At 54.7% G+C, this 25,190-nt stretch overlaps 8 protein-coding genes across 8 annotated transcripts; 4 read left to right on the forward strand and 4 right to left on the reverse strand.

Annotated features, from left to right (window-relative positions):
• Nucleotides 1–180: 180 nt before the first annotated feature.
• ACO1O0_003293 (isopenicillin N synthase family dioxygenase) lies at nucleotides 181–1,459 on the forward strand (the record flags this gene model as incomplete). Its single annotated transcript, XM_083192747.1, has 2 exons — nucleotides 181–380; nucleotides 457–1,459. The coding sequence occupies 2 exons, from the start codon at nucleotides 181–183 to the stop codon at nucleotides 1,457–1,459; spliced, it is 1,203 nt and encodes a 400-aa protein (XP_083051804.1).
• Nucleotides 1,460–2,584: 1,125 nt separating this feature from the next.
• Nucleotides 2,585–3,538, reverse strand: ACO1O0_003294 (SDR family NAD(P)-dependent oxidoreductase; the record flags this gene model as incomplete). Its single annotated transcript, XM_083192748.1, has 2 exons — nucleotides 2,585–2,784; nucleotides 2,839–3,538. 2 exons carry the CDS (start codon nucleotides 3,536–3,538, stop codon nucleotides 2,585–2,587), a joined length of 900 nt encoding a protein of 299 aa, XP_083051805.1.
• A 646-nt stretch (nucleotides 3,539–4,184) lies between these two features.
• Nucleotides 4,185–7,765, forward strand: ACO1O0_003295 (uncharacterized protein; the record flags this gene model as incomplete). Its single annotated transcript, XM_083192749.1, has 6 exons — nucleotides 4,185–4,248; nucleotides 4,321–5,258; nucleotides 5,315–5,409; nucleotides 5,476–5,789; nucleotides 6,392–6,492; nucleotides 6,542–7,765. The coding sequence occupies 6 exons, from the start codon at nucleotides 4,185–4,187 to the stop codon at nucleotides 7,763–7,765; spliced, it is 2,736 nt and encodes a 911-aa protein (XP_083051806.1).
• Nucleotides 7,766–9,538: 1,773 nt separating this feature from the next.
• Nucleotides 9,539–14,447, forward strand: ACO1O0_003296 (FAD-binding oxidoreductase; the record flags this gene model as incomplete). Its single annotated transcript, XM_083192750.1, has 2 exons — nucleotides 9,539–12,208; nucleotides 13,113–14,447. 2 exons carry the CDS (start codon nucleotides 9,539–9,541, stop codon nucleotides 14,445–14,447), a joined length of 4,005 nt encoding a protein of 1,334 aa, XP_083051807.1.
• An 836-nt stretch (nucleotides 14,448–15,283) lies between these two features.
• YET3 (B-cell receptor-associated protein 31-like-domain-containing protein) lies at nucleotides 15,284–16,165 on the forward strand (the record flags this gene model as incomplete). The annotated part of the gene is made up of 4 exons (XM_083192751.1): nucleotides 15,284–15,304; nucleotides 15,381–15,466; nucleotides 15,538–15,690; nucleotides 15,787–16,165. The coding sequence occupies 4 exons, from the start codon at nucleotides 15,284–15,286 to the stop codon at nucleotides 16,163–16,165; spliced, it is 639 nt and encodes a 212-aa protein (XP_083051808.1).
• Nucleotides 16,166–16,588: 423 nt separating this feature from the next.
• On the reverse strand, nucleotides 16,589–17,704 carry ACO1O0_003298 (uncharacterized protein; the record flags this gene model as incomplete). Its single annotated transcript, XM_083192752.1, has 1 exon — nucleotides 16,589–17,704. The coding sequence occupies one exon, from the start codon at nucleotides 17,702–17,704 to the stop codon at nucleotides 16,589–16,591; it is 1,116 nt and encodes a 371-aa protein (XP_083051809.1).
• Nucleotides 17,705–18,794: 1,090 nt separating this feature from the next.
• Nucleotides 18,795–19,883, reverse strand: ACO1O0_003299 (uncharacterized protein; the record flags this gene model as incomplete). Its single annotated transcript, XM_083192753.1, has 3 exons — nucleotides 18,795–19,314; nucleotides 19,564–19,696; nucleotides 19,784–19,883. The coding sequence occupies 3 exons, from the start codon at nucleotides 19,881–19,883 to the stop codon at nucleotides 18,795–18,797; spliced, it is 753 nt and encodes a 250-aa protein (XP_083051810.1).
• Nucleotides 19,884–20,702: 819 nt separating this feature from the next.
• On the reverse strand, nucleotides 20,703–23,587 carry ACO1O0_003300 (uncharacterized protein; the record flags this gene model as incomplete). Its single annotated transcript, XM_083192754.1, has 2 exons — nucleotides 20,703–23,378; nucleotides 23,429–23,587. The coding sequence occupies 2 exons, from the start codon at nucleotides 23,585–23,587 to the stop codon at nucleotides 20,703–20,705; spliced, it is 2,835 nt and encodes a 944-aa protein (XP_083051811.1).
• Nucleotides 23,588–25,190: the final 1,603 nt, after the last annotated feature.

Raw genomic sequence — 25,190 nt, forward strand, 5'->3', positions numbered from 1 at the left:
TGTGGGGAAGACTTGGGGCCGGTTGGAGGGGTTGGCCGATTGCGCCATGCCGACTACCTTTGGGCTCATTCATAACCTCAAATTCAAAAAGACGTCAACTCACCAAACCCAGAATCACTCACATTGCGTTTGCTCACTTATTGTCGCTGGAGCCGCGTCTCATCTCCTCACCTCGGCAGCATGTCATTCAAGTCCATCCCGATCCTGGACCTCTCCCAGGCCAGCGACCCCGCGACAAAGCCCGAGTTCCTCCGCCAGCTGCGCCACGCTCTCATCGAGGTCGGCTTTCTGTACCTCAAGAATGTCGGAGACGCCGAGGAGCTCTTCCCAGAGGTCATTGAGAAGGGCAAGGCCTTCTTCGATATTCCCATGGAGGAAAAGTAGGTCCCCCCCCCCGGGCGACCGGCCCGCTGTACCTCCGGCTAATATAACAATGCTAACCTCCTACGACCACAGACTCAAGATTGAGATGAAGAACGCGCAGTCCTTCCTGGGCTACTCGCGCCTCTCGGCCGAGATCACGGCCGGCGCCATCGACAACCGCGAGCAGCTCGACCTCGCGACCGAGCACCCCCTGCCGGCGCCCGGCTCCCCGCTCTACTACAACCTCCTCGCGCCCAACCAGTGGCCCAGCGAGCCGGCCCTGCCCGAGTTCCGCGCTGTCTACACCGAGTACATGCGCCGCATGGGCGCCATGAGCATCCGCTTCACGTCGCTCATCGCCGAGGCCATCGACCTGCCGCGCGACGCCTTCGACAAGTACTTTGACGACGACCAGCACCACAAGCTCAAGATTGTCAAGTACCCGGACCTAGCGCAGCTGGGAAACGATAGCGACGGCCAGGCACCGCAGGGCCAGGGCGTGGGCCCCCACAAGGACAGCATGCTGACGAGCTACCTCCTGCAGGCGAGCCACCACCGGGGGCTTCAGGTGCAGAACGTGCGCGGCGAGTGGATCGACTGCCCACCGCAGCCGGGGACGCTGGTCGTGGCCATCGGGCAGGGTCTGGAGGCGCTGACGCAGGGCGTGTGCGTGTCGACGACGCACCGGGTGGTGTCGCCGGCGGCGGGGACGGGGCCGCGCTTCTCGATCCCCTTCTTCCAGGGCGTGGACCTGGACGCCGACTTTGACGACCTGGAGGAGGTGGGCGTGGGCCGCGTGCCCGAGGAGGTGCGCGAGCAGCGCCGGAGGGTCGTGGAGGCGGCTGGAGGGGAGAGGCTGGACGATGTCGAGTTTACGTTCCGCAAGGGCGGTGTGGCCAAGACGCTGGGGGAGGCGACGCTGAGGAACAGGGTCAAGAGTCATCCGGATGTCGGGGAGCGGTGGTATCCGGATATCCTGGCCGACATTCGGGTGGAGCAGGCCGCGGCGGCCGCCGCGGCGGAGGAGAAGAAGAAGAGTGCAGGGGGGGCCTCGCCGGCTATCAAGGTGCCGTTCAAGGCCGTGGAGGCTCACTGAGATGGAATGATACGCAACTGTACCCTCTTTTTTTTTTTTTTTTTTTTTTGCCGGGGAGATTTGTTGTATTTGTTGACTTATGATAAGCCTGAGAATCCAACGTACATCCAGAACATTGTCATGAGTCTTATCTCGTCTCCGTGTAGTGAAAACAAACGCCTCGCTTGAAACCCGTCCCGCTGGCTCGGTCGCCCGTGCCCATGCCTCGTGCCCATCACATCAACGCCGTACAAGCCATACTGCCTTCTCCCGACTGATTCGATTACTTGGCGTCGGGGAAACAGTCAGTCAGTTGCTTTCCGCTGTGCTTATTCTCAGTGTGTTCCTTGAGCCTGCGTCACGTACAGTTGTCAGTGTCAGGTGGATCGGAGGGGAGGGGGAGGGGGGTTGCTAGGGCGTAGCGTACTGGGGCAGCTTGGTGGTCTGAAGGAAGGTCGACTTGCAGATCTGGCACTGGATGTTCATGGCCTTCTCGTTCTAGACGGGGAAGTCAGTGGGGACTGGTCTTTTGCTGTTAGAGCGACGGGGGAGACGTACGACTTTGAGCTGAGACTTCGCGGACTTCTGATCCTTGGCGTTGCGCTCGCGCTTCTGCTGTGCCTTGGCTCCCTGGTCGTGTTGTCAGCAGGGTTCTTCCTGGGCACCGAGAAGGTGACCGAGAAGGTGGGGAGGGGGATCTTACGTTGCCCATGGTTGCGAATTTTGACTTTGAACGTTGGACGTTGGACGTTGGATGTTGGAAGTATGGATACGTAGTTAAACTGGTGGCTTGGAGATTAAGAGGTGAGACAGAGTTTGCGGGAGAAAAAGGCGGGATGGAATTGTGGTTGGAACGGAGGCCGACATGGAATTTTTCGGGCGCCCTCCTTCGACGTCTGGATTGGACCCTTGGGGAAAAAATAGGCCGATGAGGGCGCTAACTCCGATCGGCGTCAAGGCGCTAAGCCGTTGTGGGCCATATTCCACCTTTGGTAGGAGCGGATGTCGGGTGGTGTCATAGGTGGGGGAGGGGCACTGGTCCCTTGTTCCTGCCTTCAATGCTGACACTAGTAATAGTATCTGTAGTAGTAATAATTATTTATTATCCGCCCCAGCCTTAACTCTATGATAACGATCTAACTTGGCTTATGCATCCCAGCGGGCCTTGAAACCGCTGTCCCCAAACGGCCACCCAACAAGCCCAACACTGAATCTCGTGCCCTCCTCAATCTCTTTGGCCTGGGCCTTGAGCTCGTCCACATCCCAGTTCGCCCAGAGGAACCGGCCATTCAAGAAACGGGCTTCAGGGCTTGCGAGCCAAAGCATAAAGCTCGCCGGCAGAGAGACTAGATTGATATCAGCTTCCATGTGATAATTACCAGGTTGACAATTCAACTCACCGTGGTCCTCGAAACCGATGGCCTTGACACCTCCGGCCTCCCGATTCATGTCAGTGTCCACCACGCCAGGCTGGACGTGGAACACGCTCAGTGCCGGGTTCGAAAAGCTCAGCGAGTTCCATAGCCGCACCACGGCCATCTTAGCGGTGCTATACGAGACGAATCCGGGTCCAAAGTCCAAGTGCGCAGCGGAAGAGGACACATTAACGGCGACAGCCTTAGCCGAGGCATAGTTGAGGAAGGCCTTAGCAACGTGCAGAGCGCCCCTGAGGTTGATCTCCACTCCGTTGATGAACTTATCGGCGTCCACATCCTGGATCGATTCAAGGGGTCCAGTCACCGCCGCGGCGCTGATCAGGACGTCGAGCTTCTTCCCATCGGGTAGAAACGCGGCAAAGGCTGCGTCTACATCGCTCTTCTTAGTGACGTCGGTGGAGGCCACAAAGACCTCGACGCCAGGGAAGCTTTTCTCGATGGAGGCCTTGGTATCGATCAGAGGCTTCTCCCTGCGGCCGAGAAGGGCAATGCGGGATGCCCCAGCCTCAGCAAAGTGGCGGGCAGCCTCTGCACCAATGCCAGTGCCTCCTCCAGTAACCACCACGGTCTTGCCTTTGGCAGATAGCTCGGGGCGGGATGGAGATAGGGACTGGTACGTGTTGTCGTGCCACTTGGTGGTGGGGGATGGGAAGGGGGCGGCCATTGTAGGAGATGTAAGAGATGTAAGAGAGGTAAGAGAGGTAAGAGATTCAGGGATCTAGGGTTGCAAGAGGATTGGTGGTTGGAAAGACTGGTTTGATTGCTGGATGATACCTGTCTATTGGGACGAAATGTTGTCTGTTTATATACTCAGAGTACGACCCGAAGAACTGATAACTAGAATATACGATATATAATCAAGGAAAGGTATGTACAACATTGAATCCCTATCCAGTGACCGGCGATTGCCGGTTTGGGAAATTAGTGTAGGCGGGCACGCCATCGAGCATCATGATGAGTATAATGGGCGGATCGCAAGTCCACAAAGAAGCGGGGCTGGTCTGTAACGACTTCTTTTTTTGGTGTTGAGGTTTTGCAAAATGGCCCGTCGAATGGGAATTTATGAATTGCTGACAAGGGTTGTGAATGGTTGTAGGAGCTGTTCACAATATTTCATAAATCTACAATTTGTCCCGGCCGACACGCACACATATGGCTGCATGCAAGCTGCGCTGACAAACGGCCCAGGGTGACAGGGTGACAAAGCCAATGGCAAATGCAGAGAGACGACATAATGGACAGCGTTTCAATTTCCATCCTCACTTGACTGTTCCCGCGAATTGCATCCTCCCCTTGCGGTCCAATTTGAAATGCGCGAAGGCGACGGACAACCTATCCTGCGGTGCGGCCGGTGCAATAAGCCGTTTGACAAGCGTGAGTTGATTACCAACAACAGATAATACTATTGCTAGTAGTCCACTTGCTTCAAGGACTAAACCATTGCAGAGGCGACCCTCAAGAGACACGGGTACTATTGTCGGTCACGGGCAGAGGGCACCGCCACGCGAGCGCGGTCTTGCGTCTCCTGTGCCAAACACAAGGCTCGCTGCGACAATGGACGTCCTGCATGCTCACGGTGCATAGCCAAGGCCATTGACTGCCATTACCCAGCTGCTGGGGCCAGCGCGCGTAGGGTGGCTGCGGTGGCAGCTGGTGATGCCAGTGATGCCGGTGATGCCACCCTCCAACTCTCAGGGGGCCACGTCGACAGTCTTTCAGGAGCTGCCGACGGCCCTTTGCTTCTCGATAATGCCATGTCCATAACGGGTTCAGAGCTGGCAACCATTGACAGCGGCAATCTTACTCTCGGCTCCAATGACCCTAATATCATCGACTTTACCGACTTTTTAACCCCGCAGTACTCATCCTCATCTGCCTTCCCGACTTTGGCTTATCACCAAGGACAGCACGCCCTCTCTCCCTCTAACCTGTTCATCCCACCGCAGCCAACCTACTCCATGTCATCTGCATGTATCCGATCACTCATCCAGCGACCAAGGATGGAGCCCAGCACGCAGCGAACGGCCACCCTCATCCTCCATACCCTCAAGTCCTACCCCCTGATGATGCTTCGCCATAACACACTGCCGCCCTTCATCCACCCGCACCTGGCATCTGCCCACGTCGCCGACGACGACATGGAGCCGCTCAACAACTGCATCACCCTGATCCACATGATCGGTAGCGGCGTCCCCGGCAGCCACAAGCTGTTCTGGAAGAACGTCCGCATGGAGTGCCATCGCCTGTGCGAGGATGTGCTCGAGCTGAGCAAGTGGCAGCTGCTTACGGCCATGCAAGCCCTCGCCATCTACATCATCATCAGGCTGGAAGAGGGCGAGACGGAGCACAATGACTTTGATCTTCTGCTGGTCGCAACAGTATCGGTAAGCTAACCAGCGTGCCTGCCATTATCGCCCCTGGGTCTAACGATCAGATGCAGGCCATAGCGAAACAACTTGGCCATGTGGCCCCTACACGCGACTCTGGTCTGGAGATGGATTGGAAGGATTGGATTTTTGAGGAGTCAAGACGGAGGTTAGTCTGCCACATAGACCCATTCTTGCTCCAACACGAGGATCAGAGAGACTAACCGAACCAAAGATTATGCGTCGTGTTTCGGGTCGTGGATATGCTGTTAGTCCATTTCGAGCCCGGGTCCATGTGCCACCTACACCAGACGGGGCTTGTCATATCGCCGCTTCCATCCAAGAAGCTTCTATGGGAAGCAGCCCATGAGCTACAGTGGAAAGCCGAAATCGAGAGGGATCCTATTTCCGAGACGGTTTTTGCACTGGCTTCGAATGGCGGGCTTGTCAGACTGGACCATGACGCCCACAGCCAACAATACGATAGCGAGGTGGTGCAGCTCCACAAGCCCATGGATACCAGAATGTCAAGGAGTAGTGCGAACTGGGGTGAGTGGTGCTCGGGGATGGATGGGTTTGGCGGGCTTGTGATGCTTGCTGCGTCTTTAACCACGTAGGCCCGGTGCTTTTATTTCCCGTCTAGACTCTTGGAATATTTACCTAGTCAGTGTGAATTACCTACTCTACTTGATTGAGGATAGACTGGTCATGGTATCTAGCTATTTTACTCCCCAAGAACACCACCAGACAAACACAATGAGAAGACAAGATGGTTCAAATGGTAACTGGTATAACACGCACAGCCATGTTATGAACATGAGCATCACATCGATACTCTCACAATAAGTGCTAGTCGGCGGAAATCGAACAGCCTGACAGTGCCAGGAGCTCACCACCGACGCGCCAATCATGGAATACTTCCCTGGAAATTCCTAGGTAGGCACCTAGTACTCCAATGGCCGTAGGGCTGACCGTATCATGCATGTGCTGCATAAAACTGAAACACATCCGACCAACACTCGCGTGAGGTTTCACCGGTTTCACCTTCTCACCCCTCATCTAGCCTCTCGTCCAGGCATTCATCTTCATTATTTCCGCCATCATCGTGAGAAAATGCCCCTATGGACATGTGACTTTGAAGACTGCCGCAGAGCGGCTGTCCGAAGGTTTGGCGACTGCGTGCTCTGCGACCGCCATCTATGTTCCCGTCATCTCGAACCTGGGATTCACAACTGCCCCGTATTCGAGGTCAGTTCGGCCCAGTCCTCTAGCCATGGACATGCTGACTTGTGAACTGATAGGACGCTGAAAACTACGGCCCTGCTTTTGGGGCCGCCGAGGACCGAGAGCTCGCGAAGCTGGTCGGCAGGATAAATACTCGAGCCCTTGAGGCTAGGGCCAGCCATCTACGCCAGGGCATGCCATGCTCGGTCCCCCGTCTTCAGTATGACAGCTTAACGCAGAGTTCGTTCGTAGGAGGAATGAACTATCATATTGAAGTACTCTTTGAAGATGGAGTCATCTGGCTTGCCCGCATCCGCAGGTTCAATGCCACGTCGCCTCCGGCTGCACTGAGAGACTACATTATGCGGAGCGAGGTTGCAACTCTCAAGTTCCTGGAGCAAACGGCTGTGCCAGCAGCCAAAGTATACGACTTTGCGCTTGAACACCCGGACAATCCTGTGGGTGTAGGGTTTATACTTATGGAGAAGCTCCGGGGAAGGTCTTTGCAGTGGCCCGATGCCACGGAACTTCAGAAGAAGAAAGTCATGGACCAGATTGCGGATATTTTTATTGAGCTTCATAAATACCCCTTTCATCATCTCGGCTCTCTCAATACCCCGGGAACATCTCAGATTGGGGAGCTCGCAGAGGCAAAACTCAGCGATTTTACGGAATCCCAAGTGCGTACCACGGGGCCTCTCTCGTCCTTAAAGGATTATCACCTATCCTCACTCCGGTTCATCCTAGACCTCATTCTTCGCGAAGAGATGTATTCAAAGCAAGCAGTAGATGCTTACTTGATTCATCGGTTTCTTTTGGACTTGGTCCCGCATATTCTACCTTCGGATAAAGACGATAAATTCTACCTAAAGCACGGCGATGACAAGGGAGACCACATCTTGGTCGACGAGGACTTCAACGTCACTGGAATCATCGACTGGGAGTGGACTCACACTGTGCCACCCGCACTTGCCTTCAACTCTCCCATTGGTTTCCTTCCAGTTGGAGATTTCTACGACGGCAAGAACGACCTCGGCGAAGATGAAGTTGTATTCGCACAGCTACTCGAGAGCAAGAACCGCAGGGATCTTGCCCAATGTGTCTGGAATGGCCGCCTACAACACAGATTCTCATTCTGCTGCGGGTATGACCTTGATGACTGGGACGGGTTCCTGGGCCTCTTTCGAGGACTCCGAGACGCTGTAGGGGTGGACGGGGGGTTGGAGTGGGATGAGTGGAAAGCCGCTGTCCTGCAGCGGTACAATGACGATGTTGGATTGCAGTTGCTGCTGGCGAGGTGATGGGGACGTATCATGTAGTCCTAATCGTGCATGGTTGATGGCGAACCAGGTTGCTGTTGGGGTCCAAGCATGTGAGGTGCGAATTAGGGGGCATGGGGACGGAGGACGAGGACGACAGCAGCGACTATAGACACGAAGGTACCTAAGTAGTTACATCAAGAGACTTGAGCATGCCACAAGCGACAGACACTTTAATCTTTGCAAAGATAGGTGCATCTGCGAATTATGATAAAGAAGCACGATGCTAGATGTGAACTAGATACTCTATGGGGAACGTTCGCCATAATAGAATATGACCACTGTCGACCTCGCCGTTACTTATAACAATAAACGCCGAGAAGAGGCGCCTCCTCCGACTCTTTCCCCAGGGGCCAAATTTGTGACACTTTCGGGCCTTGTTTCGCGGTTCGTCGCGTCGCTGCTCAGGGCAGTCTACCCAGACAGCCTAGAGCACCTGGGCTGATTTATAAAATGCGGTACATTTTTGACTAGCGTGCGAAGACAATATCCCCTAGTTTCCAATGGCCCATGGCCCATGGACGCTCGTTTTAATAAGCACATCCTACCCACAATCCTAGAGGGCATCTGGCCGCACCTCGAGGTGATGGAGCTCCAGCAGAGTCCGCGTTCATAGCCACCCACGGCAATAAGAAGGTGTTAAAGACACACCTCTCAAAGAATGCCACCATAAACCAAATCAGGTTGCAAGAAAAAAAAAAGGCTGTACAGCGCCTCGTCATTCGTCCCGATGTGAGCTGGCTCTTCTACCCGGTGGACATGGGGTATGGCACGGGAATCCAGCATTCGGGTCGCGGAGGGGATTATTTGGAAAGCTCAGAGTCGGAGAGCGATAATGAAGTCCTGTCTCAATGGTCTGTTGCTGTTATCCGGTTATTCCAATCTCTCCAGGTGTTCACGAGCAATCTGTGTGTCGGAAATCCCCGAGCTGCCATCGGCCCTGTGTACCCTTCTCTAGATCCGCATCCCTCTGAACAGTATCCTAGTGATAAGGCTGACATTCCGCCAACCTCAACACTGGTTCAAGCGAAAGTTGATTTTTCTTTCCCCCTTTGACGACAACCAAGGAGATGTCGATCTTAGGCCCAATCTTCTCGATCCTGGATCGCTGGGGCAAGGTAAACCACCCCTGAATCTGAGTGCTGCGCGTTGATGTTTTCTTGCAGGTTCCTGTCGCTAACCAGACCGACCTCACTGCCAAGGGACTGCGTTGATAAATAAAACGGTGTGCTATGTTATATAGAAATGTCGAATTTCACTAGATATTATGAATGGAGCCTATTTCAATCCGAAAAAACGCTAGGTATGTGATTTTATGTAAGACGAAATAATTTCCAAATAAGAAAGTAGAGACTAGTTTCGGATGTGTTTATTAGGCGTCATAGAAAACCATTGAGATGAATGAGAGATTGATCAGGGGAGGCTTGAAACTGAGGAGCCGAATACCAAAGCAGGAAAGCACGAATACAGGAGGGGTTGTTGTTTCCTCACCCCAGCGCTCGCTTGACCTGCAGCATCAAGGATCAACGAATGAGACGAGCGGAAATAACGTATAGCTGGAAGGACCAATTGGCAGACAACCACAAAGTAATAGCACCAAGGTACTCCGTACAAAGATAGAAAACTCACCACACGAGAACCTGAGATGGAAAGGCGGCAGACGAGTCTCCTTCCCCTCCCTCACCTACCTACTAGCATATTACATGCCCCATTGCTCGCATAACATCAAAATTCACGAAGGCTACGCACCTACAAATGGATTCCGAGCCCGCGTCCATCGACGTAATCAGCACCATAGGGACATGGCTTGCTGTGGCCCTCGCCCTTGTCGCCCTCGTCGGCATCCTTGGCCCCTGGCTAGCCATCAGGGCAGCATTCAGCAACGAGAACCGCGCACTCAATGCCGTCCATGACAAGCACCACGTATACATTAGCGATGGTATTCAAGTTCGGCGGGACCTTCGTCTGTTCCGGCGGGCCAAAATCCCCGATCTCGCACCACAGTTCCACGGCAACACGGCCGAGATCCCCCAACTGGTCAGCCAAGACGCCGCCGTCGAGCTGTTGAAATTTAAGCAGCCGCAATATCGGCACTGGAACACGGGATGGGCCAAGCTGTGCGCATTGATCCAGGCTCAGCAAGTCGTTGGGACAGAAAACTACGAGACTGGGAATACTGCTAACCCCGCTGCTGCTGCCCCAAACATTGACGGCCATCATGAAGAGCACATCCAAACACGGGATTTACGGCGTCGTGGATGGCTCCAAAACCTGTTGCTTCTTGTTCGTGGAGAAAGATATAGCTCCATTGCCGACCTCGATGGCCAACAATATCAACTGGGGGACAATCCTGGGACCACTCCCACCCCCGGGGACGAGCAAGAACAGCAGCCTACAGGCGGAATTGAGAATCCTGGGACCACATCGGAAACGCCTGCATTTACAAACCTATCCCCTCTTGGCGGAACCCTCGATATCGTCGAATCCCGCACCGCCGTGGCGGCGAGTAGATATTGGATCCTCATGCTGGGTTTACTTGGCAGATACTCGACTCCGGCCGTCCGAGAGGGTGCAAGTGGCCTGGTCCTAGGTGAATTCCCTGGTGAGAGGACAGCAATGAATGTGGCTCACGGTGGAGAGCCTGATCAGGACGGTGACAGTGCCAGCGAGTTCACGGAGACGGATGGCCCATCCTGGAAGTCTTCTACTGTTGCAAATGGGGGAGGCAATGATCATGGGCCAAGGCGTCAACATGCCGAGAGATACCGGGCCTATATAGGTAGCCACGGGGCGTGGGAGATATCAAGCGCCCCAGCTGCATCGATAGAAGGATATACGGGAACTTTTCGCGACCTCGGACGACACAAAGGTGGCTTTGTTAGCCAAAGCGCAATCACCTTCTCACCTAAGATGGTTGGCGAGACTCGGGAGACGGGCGGACCTGAATCCAAAAGACAACATTCCTCGCTTGTCATCCAGTTCTGGCTTGCGCACGGCTTCCTCCCACCAAGTACCAAGCCCCCAGACCGTGAGCCCTACGTGGTCCTTTCCATCCAGGATCCGGTACAGGACGGTCTAGACCCTCGAGTGAAAGACTTATTGACTGAGGAAGGGAGAGAGAACAGGACAAATTGCTATCTCAGCCTGAGAGAAACGGCCAATGTACCCCTATCCATTTGTAAATCTTCTATCGCGCTCGGGGTGGGTTCATGGAAGATGGAGCAATGGGTGGCGGAGAAAGGGCCCTCTGAACTCGTCCCCATCGAGTGGATAAGCGTTCAGAGTACCGGTGCCAGCCATCCGATGTATGTTCGAAGGAGTCATCTATTTAAGGCAGTGAGCAGGCTGCTGAGCATCACTTGGGATGACTGGGGTTACTTGACCTGGAGGCCCAAGTCAAGATCCGATGTGTGGACACGTATTCTCACAGATACCGCATCCTCCACGTTCGACTTAGGTTCTTACATCGGGCGGTTCTTGCACAGAAATTGCACAACACCAGTTAACGATGGTCAAGATGGCCCCCAAGTCGCCCAGGCCGCCCAACAAAACCAAGGGGTCGCGGACGTGATACCTGACAGGAGTGTGCTCGACTGGAAGGTGAATTCTGATTTCTACGCGCCAAAGATGGCGGAGTTTGTCGAGTTTGAAGTCGCAATAGAAACGTGGACCAGCGACAAGGAACGGAGTCTTCCCATTGCCTTCTTATTTATAACCGATCGAGGCTTCCGGAAACAGGTCCTCGAAATGCTCAAGTGTCTCAGTGATACGAACCCACGGCCACGACCAGATCAAGAGAATCGGGCAGAAGACGAAGAAGAAAATCAATTAGACCCTGTGCGGGACAACACCACTCAAGAGCATCCATTACCGAATCAGGAGACTATAGAGGAACGCGAGCAGGGCGAAGTCACTCGGGATAATCCTTCTCAGCACATTGAGGAATGGAGAAATGATGTAGAGAGGGCTTCTAGATTATCTGAAAGAGGGGAGAATGCCTCTGTCTTGGCCTCCCATGGAGTCCGTAGCCAGTCATCTATCGAGGGCCCGGAGCCGGAAAACCTCGGTGCTGAAGAGCAGACGGTACAAAATATTCGAGGCGATGGTACCTGGAGAGAAAGAGTGGTCGACTGCACATCATTTAAATATTTCAGGACGCAAAATGCCCATGGTCTCAAATGGAAGGCCATCTGGCAGTACCTTGCGCAGTACTACGAGGAAGAGGATGAAGTATCTCTTCCACTTCCCCTTGAGGGCTCCCCTGGAGGACCGAGGCAAGGCACAGAAGAGGTGGAGATCGAAATCTCGGATACGGATATTATCTTCATTGCGATCTGGGCTGCTACGCGTTGTGCAATCTGGATATCCTCGGAAGACTCGCGACCGCTCATCAAGTTTGTCAATAACCTTGACCGCTGCGTTTGGGTGATCTGAAGCAGAGCAAGGGGCGGAATCAAGGTTGGGCTGGATAAAATCGGCTATAGTAGTTATATCATTTATCAGAATACGCAGAGAATAAATAAGCTATATAATAAATGTTAGATATTGCGGTGCACACCTCTACCATAAATAATTAAGAAGACCAATCTTCTCACCAACCAACGCCTTATCACGAGCGGTGGAGGACGAGGGCCAGAGGGAGCGCGGTCAAAGACAACTCGAAGACTTCGAATCCTGTCAACCGCCACAGGCCACCAGCAGCGTTGAGGCCGCCCCGTTGTTTATAACAATTGCAGCCTACAGGGCCTGGAGCTGGGCCTCCACCACAAGCGCCGCTGAACCCAACGTCATGTCACCACGAAGAGGCATCGCAGTGACGCCACAGCCACCCGAAAGGTTAAGCAAACCACGAGACCACAGGCAGCATAAAGCAACTTCCTGCAAATCCAACTTTCCAGAATTTTGCCCCTCTCGAGCCGAAGCCATCCCAAGTAGTATTTTAAGACGCTGACATAGCATTGCGCTTTGCCCCCCCCCCCCCGCCTCGTCCTAGACTTTGATTCCATGTCAGCATCCCAAGACGTATAACAAGAAAGCAGCAGCAAACATCCTCTGGTAGTTCTCTCTTACTCGCTTGAGATAATAAGCGGCCAGCCCAACGCAACGAGATATGGATCCAGGCATAGCGCCACATCCCGAAAAGTTCGCCCCCCTACGCAGGCAACTCACCAAGGGACGTGTTCTACTACCCGGAGACGATGGCTACTATGACAGCCTGAAGCGTTGGAGCGCCACGTGCGTTAGGCCAGCGGTGGGCGCACCCTCTCCTCCACGAGCCGTCTGCCGTATACCGGACTATCATGCTAACGAAAGCTTCCGCGACCCCTAGGCAGCTGTCGCACAGCCGAGGACAGCCGAGGAGGTCAGCGAGACCATCCGCTTCGCCACCGCCAACAACATCGCCTTCAACGTCAAAGGCGGCGGGCACAGCACGTCGCAGGCGTCGAGCGCCCCGTCCCCAGAGGGCATGGTGCTCGACCTGTCGCTCATGCGGGACGTGTCGGTGGACCCGGAGCGCCGGACGGTGACCTTCCAGGGCGGCTGCCTCTGGCGGGACGTCGACGACGCGCTGTGGAAGCACGGCCTGGCGACGCCCGGCGGGACGGTGTCGCACACGGGCGTGGGCGGGCTGGTCCTGCACGGGGGGTTCGGCGTGCTGAGCGGCCTCCACGGGCTCACCATCGACTGCCTCCTCTCGTGCGAGGTGGTGCTGGCGGACGGGGGCATCGTCACGGCGTCGGAGGAGGAGAACCCGGACCTCTTCTGGGCGCTGCGCGGCGCGGGGAGCAGCTTCGGCGTGGTGACGCGGCTCACCAGCAGGGCGTTCCCGCAGGGCGACATCTGGGCGGGCGTGCTCATGTTCTCGGCCGACAAGCTGCCGGCCGTCGTCGACTTCATCAACCGGTGGGCCGAGACCAACGACGGGCGCCAGGCGCTGGGCATGGCCCTTGGACACCTGCCCCAGAAGCCGAGCGACAGCCCCAGCCCGGATACCCCCCGCGTGCCAGTCCTCATCTGCCAGATGGCCCACGCAGGGCCGGATGATCCCGAGACCAAGGGGCCCGAGTTCTTCGCGCCGCTGCTCAAGCTGGAGCCCATCGTGAAGGAGGTGACGACGATGGCGTACCCGACCATCAACAAGCTCAACGACGAGGGGCTCTTCGGGCAGGGGAGGCGATACCTGGTGGGCGGGGCCAACTTCACGACACCGCTGGACCTCCGGACGGCCGAGGTGATCCGCGACCGGTTCTGGGGGTTCACGGACGCGCACCCGGGGGCGGGCACCGAGGGCAGCATATGCATGCTCGAGTGCATCCCCAACGGGCGCAGCCGGCGCGTATCCCCCGCGGCGACGGCGTTCAACAGCCGCGGCGACTACTACAACGTGGGCGTCGTGTGGACGTGGGGCGACGCTGCGCTGGACGGCGAGGTGCGCGCCTACAATGCGGCGTTCCAGGGCGAGGTGCGCGCCATGGGATACCACGACGAGCACCGGCGAGACGGCGTGGGCGGCTACATCAACTACCTGAGCGCGGGAGAGGTTGAGGCCGAGGCGGCGTTCGGGTCGAATGCGTCGAGGCTGAGGGACCTCAAGGCCAGGTATGACCCGCGCAATGTCTTTGACAAGCTCTGGAAGCTGGAGGCCAAGATGGCCGAGCGATGATGGGTATTATTAGGAGCACGAGCAGGATCCTGCACGAGTAGGAGAGTGGTGGAGACGCCCCGGTGTCTGTCTTTTTTTGTGTCTGCCGCGTACCCCGGGGCCACGCAACTCCAATCTACGGAAACAATGGTATGATTTTCGATCCCCCTTGGCAGAATAACCCAATAATGCACATTCGTGGCTGCGCTCGCTTTCTGATGAACGGAGCAGATGGCATGTGTGAGGAACAAGGCACGGAGACCTCCAGAAGCACCAGCCACACAAGACCCTGGCAAGCGTCGGGAAGAAAAAGCAGGAACTGATAATAAATACGTCAAGCACTTCGCAATGGCTCGGACAACATTCAATAGGAGCTATTCTTCATTTATTCTTGATATAGTTGATATTTTATTTGTTGAGTGTTTAGTTGATTCGTATCTACTTCTGAATACTGTTTACCAGTAGCTAGCTGTTCATCGGCTATTCCATGGTTTATTCCCATGATTTGCTGCTGCCGTCACTGGGGTCTCGGCCGCATGCTTGCGCTCCAGCCACAGCCCCAGTGATGACGTTGTCGACTCGAGCTCAGCTCCCCGCCCCACTCGCCTTGGATGGAAGCTCTCCGTCACCCTCCACAGGCCGAACAGACCACCTCTTCACCCGTCACACTTTCGCCTCTACAAAACCCCCATCCAGTCCCCTCGTGAACCTGACGCTGGCTCCCAACCTCACCATCTGCCCGGTTTCAGACTCTTGATTCCCTTCGTCAATCATCCGTTTTACCAGTCTTCGAGGACCCTCGCCCCTCTCTTGCCAGATTGCAACTCGCAGCTTGCTGAAGCTGCCCCGCCGTCATCATGACGCTCTACTACACTCTCGTGCGTTGGAGCGCAATCCAACCCGGCCGCGCAGTGGCCATTGAGCTCCCCGCCGTGCTGACCTGACTTGCCGCAGGTCTTTGTCCTCCTCATGGCGGAGATGGGCATGTTCATGCTCCTCATCGTCCCGCTGCCCTTCAACGTCAAGCGCAAGATCTTCACGTGCGTCCCCCTCCAGCCCGCTCTCTCCCTCTCTCGTGCGCAACGACAGGCCTGACTTTCCAACGACACAGCTTCATCTCTGAGAACCCCATCGTCGCCAAGATCCAGTACTGGATGAAGATTTGTTTCATCTTCATCCTCATCCTCTTCATCGACAGCGTCAACCGTGTCTACCGCGTCCAGATCGAGCTCATTGCTGCCACCGAGCAGGGCGCTAAGGGAGGGTACGCAACAACCAACCACCCCCTCCTCCTGCTCCTCCTCCTCCTCCCATTCCGCCTTTGTTGTGAGCTAAACTAACCGTCGTCATTTCTCAACAGCGCCGGCGTCATGGGCCACGAGCGCCTCGAAGTCCAGGCTCGCAAGTTCTACTCCCAGCGTAACATGTACCTGTGCGGCTTCACCCTGTTCCTGTCGCTGATCCTCAACCGCACCTACGTTATGATCCTCGAGGTGATGCGTCTGGAGGACCGCCTCCGCTCCTACGAGGGCACCAACAAGGACACCCGCCAGGCCGAGAAGCTCGCCGTCGCCGGCAAGCCTGGCGAGCTGGCCGCCCTCAAGGACAAGCTCGAGAAGAAGGAGCTGGACCTGCAGACCCTGCGCAAGCAGAGCGAGCAGCTCCACAAGAGCTACGACGAGCTGAGCGACAAGTACGCCGCCCTCCAGAAGGATGTCGAGGACCCCAAGGAGAAATAAGCGACCCCTTTGCCATCCTCGGCTCGGAGGTCTGGCTGAGCGACAAGCAGGAGACCTCGCCATTTAAGAAGGCGGTGCCAGGTGCTCTGCTTGCTAATCCCGTGTGGGGACAGAAAGTTGCGTCACAGAGTCGCATACGGAGGGATATCGGGGCGACTGCAAGGGAGTGGGTATTTTACTGCAGGTTCTTCGGAGCTTCGTTCGGAGGAAGCAAAAAAAAAAAGGGAAAATTGGCGCACATCTGATGAAATGGGCAACATAATATGGTCTTCACCATTATTATGGACGGCACGGGGTGCGTGCATCGTCCATGGAGCCCCTGTATATCTAGCTGTTAATGAACTTATACAACCCATCCCAGCTCCCACCTTTGCCATATCTGGCCACATCTCAAAAATTCCGCCTCAGGCTGGCGGCCCCATCCTAGTATGCCATATCAAAACCATGTCGATCCGGAAACAAGATGTTGTTCGCCATTTCCAGAACCTCCGCCTCTACTCCCGTTTCAACATCGTCCTCATCCCACGGAAGCAGCCCCATTGCGCGTAGCCCAGCGTTACCGCCTGCGTCGCTGACTTCCTGGACCCCCGGGCGACCCATGTGGTTACTCTCGCTCTGGCCCCCGTCATCAAAGTCCGGGCCAGGCTGGCCGAGGAGAAAGGCTCTGCGCTGGCGGGCGAGGTACATGGCGTTTGCCTCCGTCAGGGGGCAAGCGGGTAGGTATATTCCTGCGTTGTGTGAGGCGGCGCCCCGACCGCTCTCGGATGAGAAGATAGAGTCGCAGTGCCAGACGAGATAGTCTCCCGGTCCAAGGGCAGGAGTAGGAACCATACTTTCCGAGAGGCGGAGGTGTGGATGGAGTGTGTCGTCGAGTTCCTGCCTGAAGGATGGCGCTGCTCCCTGGATGGTCGAGGACTGAGGCGTTTCGAGAGTCCAGTTATCGGGGGATAGAAAGTCGGGATGACCAGGCGATGACTTAATGGGCGCGAAGAAAGGACGTAAAAGGACGTAGGCCGTCGAGAGCTGGAGCATCGGGCATACTCGTAGGGGACTCTCGCCGGGTGGCCGCCCGCTGAGACAAAGCCAGCCATTGAACATGCGGAACATGCTACACGTCGAAGCACTGTTGTACAAATTGCTCGCGGCTTTCAGGCGAGTGCTGCTATCCCAAGGGTTGTACTCTTCCCATTTGCCATCCCAGATTTTCTGGTAAGTCGCACCAGCTCCGTACCCATCTGGCTCCCATCTCTCGACACTACCCCCATCCATGCATGCCGGCTGGTCTAGGGTGTAAAGGCTGTCCGAGTCCCCCGCGCATGAGCGGTCGGCATAGGCCACTGGAAAGTTGGTAGTGAGCGGTGCTTCGAGGTCCGAAGTTTGCCAGAGATTTAGGAGGAAGGCTTGTGCGACAAGAACGTTAGAGTGTGCCCGGGCTTTGACCTGAGCGGGAGACCAGTAAATCTCATGGTCAAGGCATCCTTGGGTTGAGAAGGTCCTAGCTGTAGAATTGTGGGAGAGATATTGTGCCGTTTCGTTCATCCAGCCACCAATCACTGTCTCTGGGACGACGCCCCGTATGATACAAGCTCCACGCTTCCTCAAAGATGCCGAGAACTCCTGTGCCCGGGCGCCGTCGTGTATGTCATGAAAGTTGATGGAGGGGATGACATCGGGCCCCGTGTTGTTGATATAGTCGGTTTCGGACCTTATTTGGACGAGTAGCCTCCTCCAAGATGCAACAAATGCTTTCTCCCTACCGGCAATAAGGGTCTCTTTGATTTTGGCAAACCGCGGAGGAAGTTGTCGATGTGATTCTGATGCAGAGAAAGACATAGTAGGCTCCTCTTCAACCGACAAGTCTGGGCTCGATCTGGGGGTCGGGAGCTGCCCTGGAGCCATCGTTCTCGTCTAGGCAATACTTCAACCCGGGAGCACAAGTTACCAGAGTAAAGTGCAAGACCAGATGAAACAGAAAGCAGGAAGCACGGAGATATAAGCAGCCTCATTCACTCTAGCGATAGACGGAGCTTGGCCACGTCGGAACCCTAGGCCCACCCTAGCCGCTTTGATCTTGCATTTCCCTCCGTGTCGTGACGACATGGTAATTGCCTATCGCGAAATTTATGGTAGAATCCCCCTAGTATAGTGCTGATCCCCACCGAGTTTTGGGGCCATCATTTGTGCCAAGCATAGCTGTCGTTGTGCGGTACTTCGTAGAAAATCTCCAAATCGCAAGGTCATGCTCCTTTTGGTCCCGAGAGATCAAGTTCCTTTGAACATAAGAAGACATTGGCTGATAGATTCGGAGAAGCGTCAAGCAGCAGCCCCCACGGTGGGAGGTGAGATTCTGCCGGGGTAGCGGCCCGCGCAACCGATGCCGCTGGCCCACCAGTGAGATCTAGTCAGGACTCAGAAAGCACTGGAGGGAGAAGGTATACCACCAATAATTAGAGCAGGAGAGGTTTATCCTTGCAGGAATGGCCAGTGTGCAGGGACCCTGCTGTTCTCCAAATCAAAAGGTTGGAGCTCGTGGGGGCCCCAGCAGCTGGTGTTGTAGTGATCAATAGCTCAATGTACTATTACTCTTCCCCAACCTGCACTATTACCACTTTTGCCTGGACTGCCGCTACTAAGCCTTGGTCCTCTTTGAACGCCTGACAGGTGGCTGCTTGGGTGCCGGTTCTGGGTCAGAAGCAATCTTACGCTTGGCCGATGCTCCCCTGACGATTGACTTGGTTGCTGGTTTGTTGGATGTCTCAGTGTTCCCTGACTGCTTCATGAGAACATAGGCGACCTTTTCGATATCGGTGGCTGATACGTCAAGCTTTTTAGAGAGATCCTGAGCCCTGGAGCAGAGTGCTTGATATTCCTTGGCATTGTACTTGATTGGGGCTTTCTTGCCGCTGCAGCATAACCAGTAAAATGCTTCATCGGAGAAGAAAATCACACGAGTCGGATCATGGACCGTCAAGAGAAGCGAGGCGGTTGCAGGGCCGATCCCTTTGAGCCTAGTCAGGATGCCCAGGGCTGGAGCGACCGTGCCGTCAGCTCGGTACATGCCGAGAGCCTCGCGAACAGTATCCGACGCAAGCTTCGGCCCGTTTGAGGACACGAGATTCATCAGCGTTGGTCGAAATTTTCCGTGACGTCTGTGAAATTATTGTAAGCCGCCGGAGATGCAACGTATGCTCAAGCTGGCGCCCATGTAATATTTGTCACGCCAAATGATTCGCTCCCCTGAGCCTAACTTGGAAACCGGAATTGCGCATATCGGGCGGCTGTAAGCCACAGACAGAGATACGCTGTAGATGAGCCGCGTTTATGGCTGCACCAGTGTAGGAAGGGACAGATACAGGATATACATGACATAAAAAAAAAGCTGGACATGCTGCACTTACAATTTCCACTCGACCAGAGCTTTGATGGCATCAAGGTCCATCTCACGGTCTGGTTCGTTGCCGGCAAAGCGTCTAGGGGCCTCTTCATACCGATACACATCCAATTCCTCGAGCGACTTCTGCCCTTGCTTGGCTACCCCAAGATTTCACGAGTTAGTCACTTGGTACACATGGCGCAGCGTTGGCTCGTGCTGCCCATCGCAAAGGAGGGCCGACGTACCGCCCTTGGAAGAGGAGATAGATTTGAGCATGGCCGGATACTGGGCTAGCAGTTCATCAAACTCGGCTCTGGTGACCACATCGGCATCGACAGGGATCATGTTGGAGAATCGGAGCCTGCAGCTTGAGGGGAAACAGTGTGGACGCAAGACTGAGAAGGTGAGAACGAAGGAACCGACGGCGACACCAGCGTCAATGTCTGCAGATGCAATGCGCAATGAATCCGTATGTACGGATATTCGCACTCCGTACACTGCTGCGGCTGCCGTTGCAGACCGAGTGTGGGCCAGCAACCAACAGTGCGTCTGCCGTGCTGTCCGAGCGAGCCAGGGTCCAGGGACGGAGGTTGTACGGTGCTATGTACTCCGTAGGGTTCAGTTTATGAGGTTGACAGGTTGGTGTTGGCGCGCTTGGGGCATACGAAAATACAAGAGGGCGCAGCGTGCTTTGTTGCTGCGCTTATCGCCTGTACGCCTGCTGCCGCCGGTCCGGACGGAACGCTGGCCACGGTCCGGTCTTCAAAGGCTATCGAGTGTCGTAATTTCAACCCCGGCAGGAATACAGGATATTTGTACGTACAACGTGCGCATTCAGGGATGCGAGAGCCAAGGAATCAAGGATTGTCGGGAAATGGGAGGTCAGCCGCGTCAAGAACCCGCTCCAAGTCCAGCGGCAGGGAGTGAGGCACCAGCACCCCAGCACTTGGCACGGGTAGTGCCTGCCAACAAGTACAAGCGTTAACTTCCAACCGCCTCCTTCGGTACTAGGTAGGTAGGTACCTAAGGTATTTAGGTAACAAGGGCAGGCACGACTCCACGAACAACGAGTTTTCTTCTTGCTTCTGATTTTCAAAGCAAAGAAAAGCTATTAAGCAGAATCCATGGCGGCGAGGTCAATTGTTTCTTGATGGTGTTTAATGACTAGTGCCTCCCGCGCTGCGCCGGCTTGGACGCCCATAGCTCGTCGTCCTTGAACTTGGCTGGCTTTCTTCTTGTCCTGGCAGGCTGGTCTCGTCTAGGAGGCGTGAAGCCCTCGTCATCCTCCTCCTCTTCCTTGATATCTCGTTGCTCTCCTGCATCATTCTCAGCTCCATCTTCCTCTTCTATTTCCAGCTCATCATCTTCCTCGCTGTCGTTGATTTCCTCTTTGAGCAACCGGCGTCTTTTGCGCCTTCTGCTTCTGATATCAGTCACCACCTCCTCCCCCTGGCCCGAGGCCTCAGTGGAACCCAACCCGGTTCCGCCTCTGCGCATAGTCCTAGTCAGCCGGCTGGCTACCATAGATGCCCCTCGGGCCCCTCGGCCCCTTCCTCTGCCCCGACCCCTTCCACCCCCTCTTATCCGAGTAAAATGTTGAGGCTCTAAAGAGGCCCGGCTACTCGTAGAGCGAATACTCTTATCCGACCCAGTCGGCTCGTATACATCCTCCTCCGACTCGTCTCGCAGGTCCCGCTTCCGCTTCTGTCTTGGCACGACATCCTCGACAGACTCTATGTCCTCAGATCCCGACTCAATGTCTGAGTCGGAACTCGTGTCTCTTCGCCCCCCATCTGGTGTAGGGGAGATCCTTTGAGCATTCTTTCTAGCGGCACCCCGCGATTGCCCTGACTTCTTTCCCTGGGCCTTGTTTTCAATGTCAAGTCCAAAGTCCTCGCCGTAGTCGAATGAAAGCTCTTCCCAAGCCTTGATATTTCGCTTGGCTCGAAATTCGATCCGGAAACCGCCATTGACGAGAACAATTCTCGGCACCATATTGCATCTCTGCCCGCCGTCCTTCTCGTGATTTATGTACCGACTAAGATTTCCATATCTCGCCCCGTCTATCCAGACGTCGCATTCCTTAAGTAGGGTGAAGTTGAACGACAACGCCTTTGTTCCGTCAAAGAGATTTTGCCGTCGAATATAGCGGCGATCGCCTTCGTGACCAGATACCAGCTCTCCAGCGTATTCAATAATGAATGAATCCTTGCGAATATTCTCTGCTGCGAACAGTCCGTATCCGTGGAACTGACTCCTGCCCATTATGAGGCGCTTTGCCACCCCCCGTTGCAGAGCGCAATTCTGACAGCCTGTCGAATGCAGCTCATCATCTTCGGCATTCTTCGGATCAGCACGCTCTACGGCGCCACATGAGCCACACAAATCCGGATCACACTCGCGGTTAAGCTGAATGCAAATGCACTCCTCGCCCTTCTGATCGATGTTGCAAGTCTTCCCTCGTGAGTGACAAGCACAGCCCGTGAATTTGTATGCGCACTCGTCCACGGAACATCCACAGAACTTTTCGCAAAACTGGCCCTTGCGAGCACATGGGCAGTCAGGATTCTCCGGTGTACACGGTCCATCGTGATCACATCCCCGAAGAGCACAGACGCTATCAATGTCTCTTCTAATATGGTCCCAGTTAGGTTTATGGTATTTAGCCGCTCCATGGCGCTTTGATAGTTTCTTCTTGTAGCGATTGTACCACGACAGACTTGGGACTTCGTCCTCATCCATTGGCGTGAATGGAGTCTGCTTTGGCAAACGAATGTCGAGTTCTTTGTATTCCCGTTCAACATCGTAACAGTCTCGATCGAGCAAAGCTGCCACGTGGCAGATGGGGTCAATCTTGACCGGACTCGAGGCCATAGACAAGAAGATGCACCGCAGGACTTTTCGATCTTCGTCGGTCCACTGTTGGGGCTGGCCTTGGAACCGCTGAGAGCGGTAACACTTCCGACGGCACTGCTTTCCCAACTCTTGATTGCCGTTGAGCAGAACATCATCCCCGCTGGGTACTACCCGCCGCTGTTTGTCTGCTAGACGACGCGCAATGGACCCTTTTTCGAGGGAGAACCTTTCCCTTTGGTTGAAGTCTGTGTAGAACCCATGTTCGCACGAGTGTTTGAAGCAAATGAGACAACTCAAAGAAGAATAGGGCCCAAACTTGGACTCTAGATCCTCAAAGACGTCCTTGATCTGGTCATGACGCACAACATCGCTAGCGGCTGGAGAGTCCACAGAGGCCAAAAAGCCCTCGTCAAGTTGGAAGACGCTGAGGAGGTCAATTGCGGGCAGCTTAATGCCGTGACCAGCTCTTTCCTCTTTGAAAACAGTTTGCCAGGCTTCCAAAAACATCTTCGCGGCTGCGTCGGCGGCAGGGGTGCAGTCCAGAACAGGACGGGATGCTAGGATTCTCGCCCGACCTTCTGCAGAGAGAACATTACGGCTGTCCTGACTGACGAGAAGCTTGACCAATGGCCACTTGCTAAGTTCGGGAATTGCTAGATCCTTCAGCCAGGTCCCAAGATACCTCGAGACCTCGACAATCCGCTCATATTGGATGACGACGGCTCGCTTCTGGTCGACTTTAATAGAATCAAGACCGGAACGAATTTCAGATTTATCGAGTTCCTTAATATACCCCTTCCACTTCTTTTGTTTACGGGGGCTGTCCAAATCTCCCTTGTGGGGATAGAAGGCCATCGATGTTTGGGGGGCGATAACGTTTTTCTCGACCTCAACATGGTGATTGAAGTAGCGAGGAACCGGGTCCTTGGTTGTTCTGATGCAGTCAGGTTTGTAATATTCTTCTCTGCCCTGGCCTGTGTGATCCTGCATGGCTGTTAGTAAAGTGTTTTTCCAAAGCATTCTGGGCGACAAACCTTAAATCTGATCTTCCAGGTTTTAGCCTGGCCATCATCGGGCTTAGCTGAATTCGACGAGAGTTCGGCAAACAGATCGTTGCCCTTATGAACGCGCCGCTCCGTGGCCCGGGTAGATTCAATGGTGTGCTTCGCCAATTGGTTGTGGTCTTTCCCCATATCATGCCGGTATGAACTCAACCGATCGGCCAGCAAAGACACAGTCCAAGTGGTAGGGGTGGATAGTTTTTCCTTTGTGGCAGCGCCCGAAACTGCTCTTCTCAGCGGAGGAGGGCTAATTGGTCCTCTAGGGCTTTCATATCTCCTTCTTGTTGGCCGTGGGGTGCTAAGCGATGGTGAGCCGGATTCACGCTCTGATCGGCCGCGAAGAGTTGCACCGGCTCCGGATCTAGTTGAAGTGGCATTATGCCCTCCTCGAGCCATGATTACCAAGGAGCTTCTTCAGATTGGCAAAGCCAGCAACCCCAACTCTCATAAGCGCAAATTTCCACGGGTCCCCATCAAGCCAGAAAATGCTACGTGCACCTGGTTGTACTGAGAAGCCTTCAGTTCCCAGCAGATAACGCGCCTCTGTTGACGTGACGAACCCAATAGCTGAGCTTCAAGGCGAGGTCGTTCACCAGATTTAACGCGGGCTATAAGAGATTCCGTGCCGTCGACGGGTTGAACCCAGGATGAATCAATGGTTTGTTGAACCTTGATGTGGCGTTGTCTTGATGAAGTTGGATGGGCTTGAAAGTTAGAATTGATGCGGACAAATTGGCACTAGCACGTACGTGCTCGTCAATGAAAAGAATCGCTACGTGATGTCGTTTCAGTGAATGTGCTGCCACCGGAAGAACATGGGTGAATGAGAGGGCTGGTGAGAAGAGACAGAGAAAGCAACGCTGATGTTCGCGCAGTCAAGAAATCAGAATCCGGGGGCTCTTTCCCATTGTTTTCCTCCCCTTGCCCGAATGATCTATGAGATCTTTGATTGGCTGAGTAGCAGGTCAGCCAAGCTTACGTAAGTTCTCTACAATTCCAAGAGCTTTGGCAGTTTGCTCGCTAGGTACGGATACGTATCCGTACTATTAATAATATTGAGCAAACATTTATCCGTAGGATGATCATACTAGTATCAGGAGCAGACGCGTATTTGAGATGATCAAACGACATGCCATACCTCCCCTAAGCAGAACAATTCCTTGCAAAGTTACAAAGTGCTCCTGTCGCAATTGACAGCGCCGCGTAGCATACCGGAGAGGAGCATAATACCCAGTGTCTCCAGGGGTTGGAATTCGACCTCCCCTGTTCTCGGCAGTGCAGCTGCAGAGTTTGACTACCTCTCTCAATCATGCATCGAAGAATCATTTTATCAGTCAGGAAGCATCGTGCGCACAAATGATACCGATGGTGGAAGTGAGCACGGGCGCAAAAAGACTCGAACGCGTTACTTATTCCGTCCGACTTGTCGTCATTCACGATCAGGGCGACCACTAGCACTAGATAGCTCCAAGCTTCGTGCAGCACTGGCCGGATTCAGGATGGCGTTATAGTATCTGATTTGAAGACGATGGCCGATGCAGTCCATCGCTGGTCTGCCGTCCAGGCGTGTCCACACGGCTGCGTGCCTTAGCGCGTGGGAGGGACCGCCCCTGTTTCGTGGAGACTTTTTTTTTGACCGACTGAATCACTTGAGCTCTGCGACATTGCGGAGATTCAGTTTAGACTGGCGGCCTGCCCAACGGTGACGGCAGCCACGGTACCTTCTTGCGGATAG

The sequence above is a fragment of the Amphichorda felina genome (assembly GCF_050947745.1).
Source record: "Amphichorda felina strain 45539 chromosome Unknown scaffold_3, whole genome shotgun sequence".
Classification (NCBI taxonomy): Eukaryota; Fungi; Ascomycota; class Sordariomycetes; order Hypocreales; family Bionectriaceae; genus Amphichorda; species Amphichorda felina.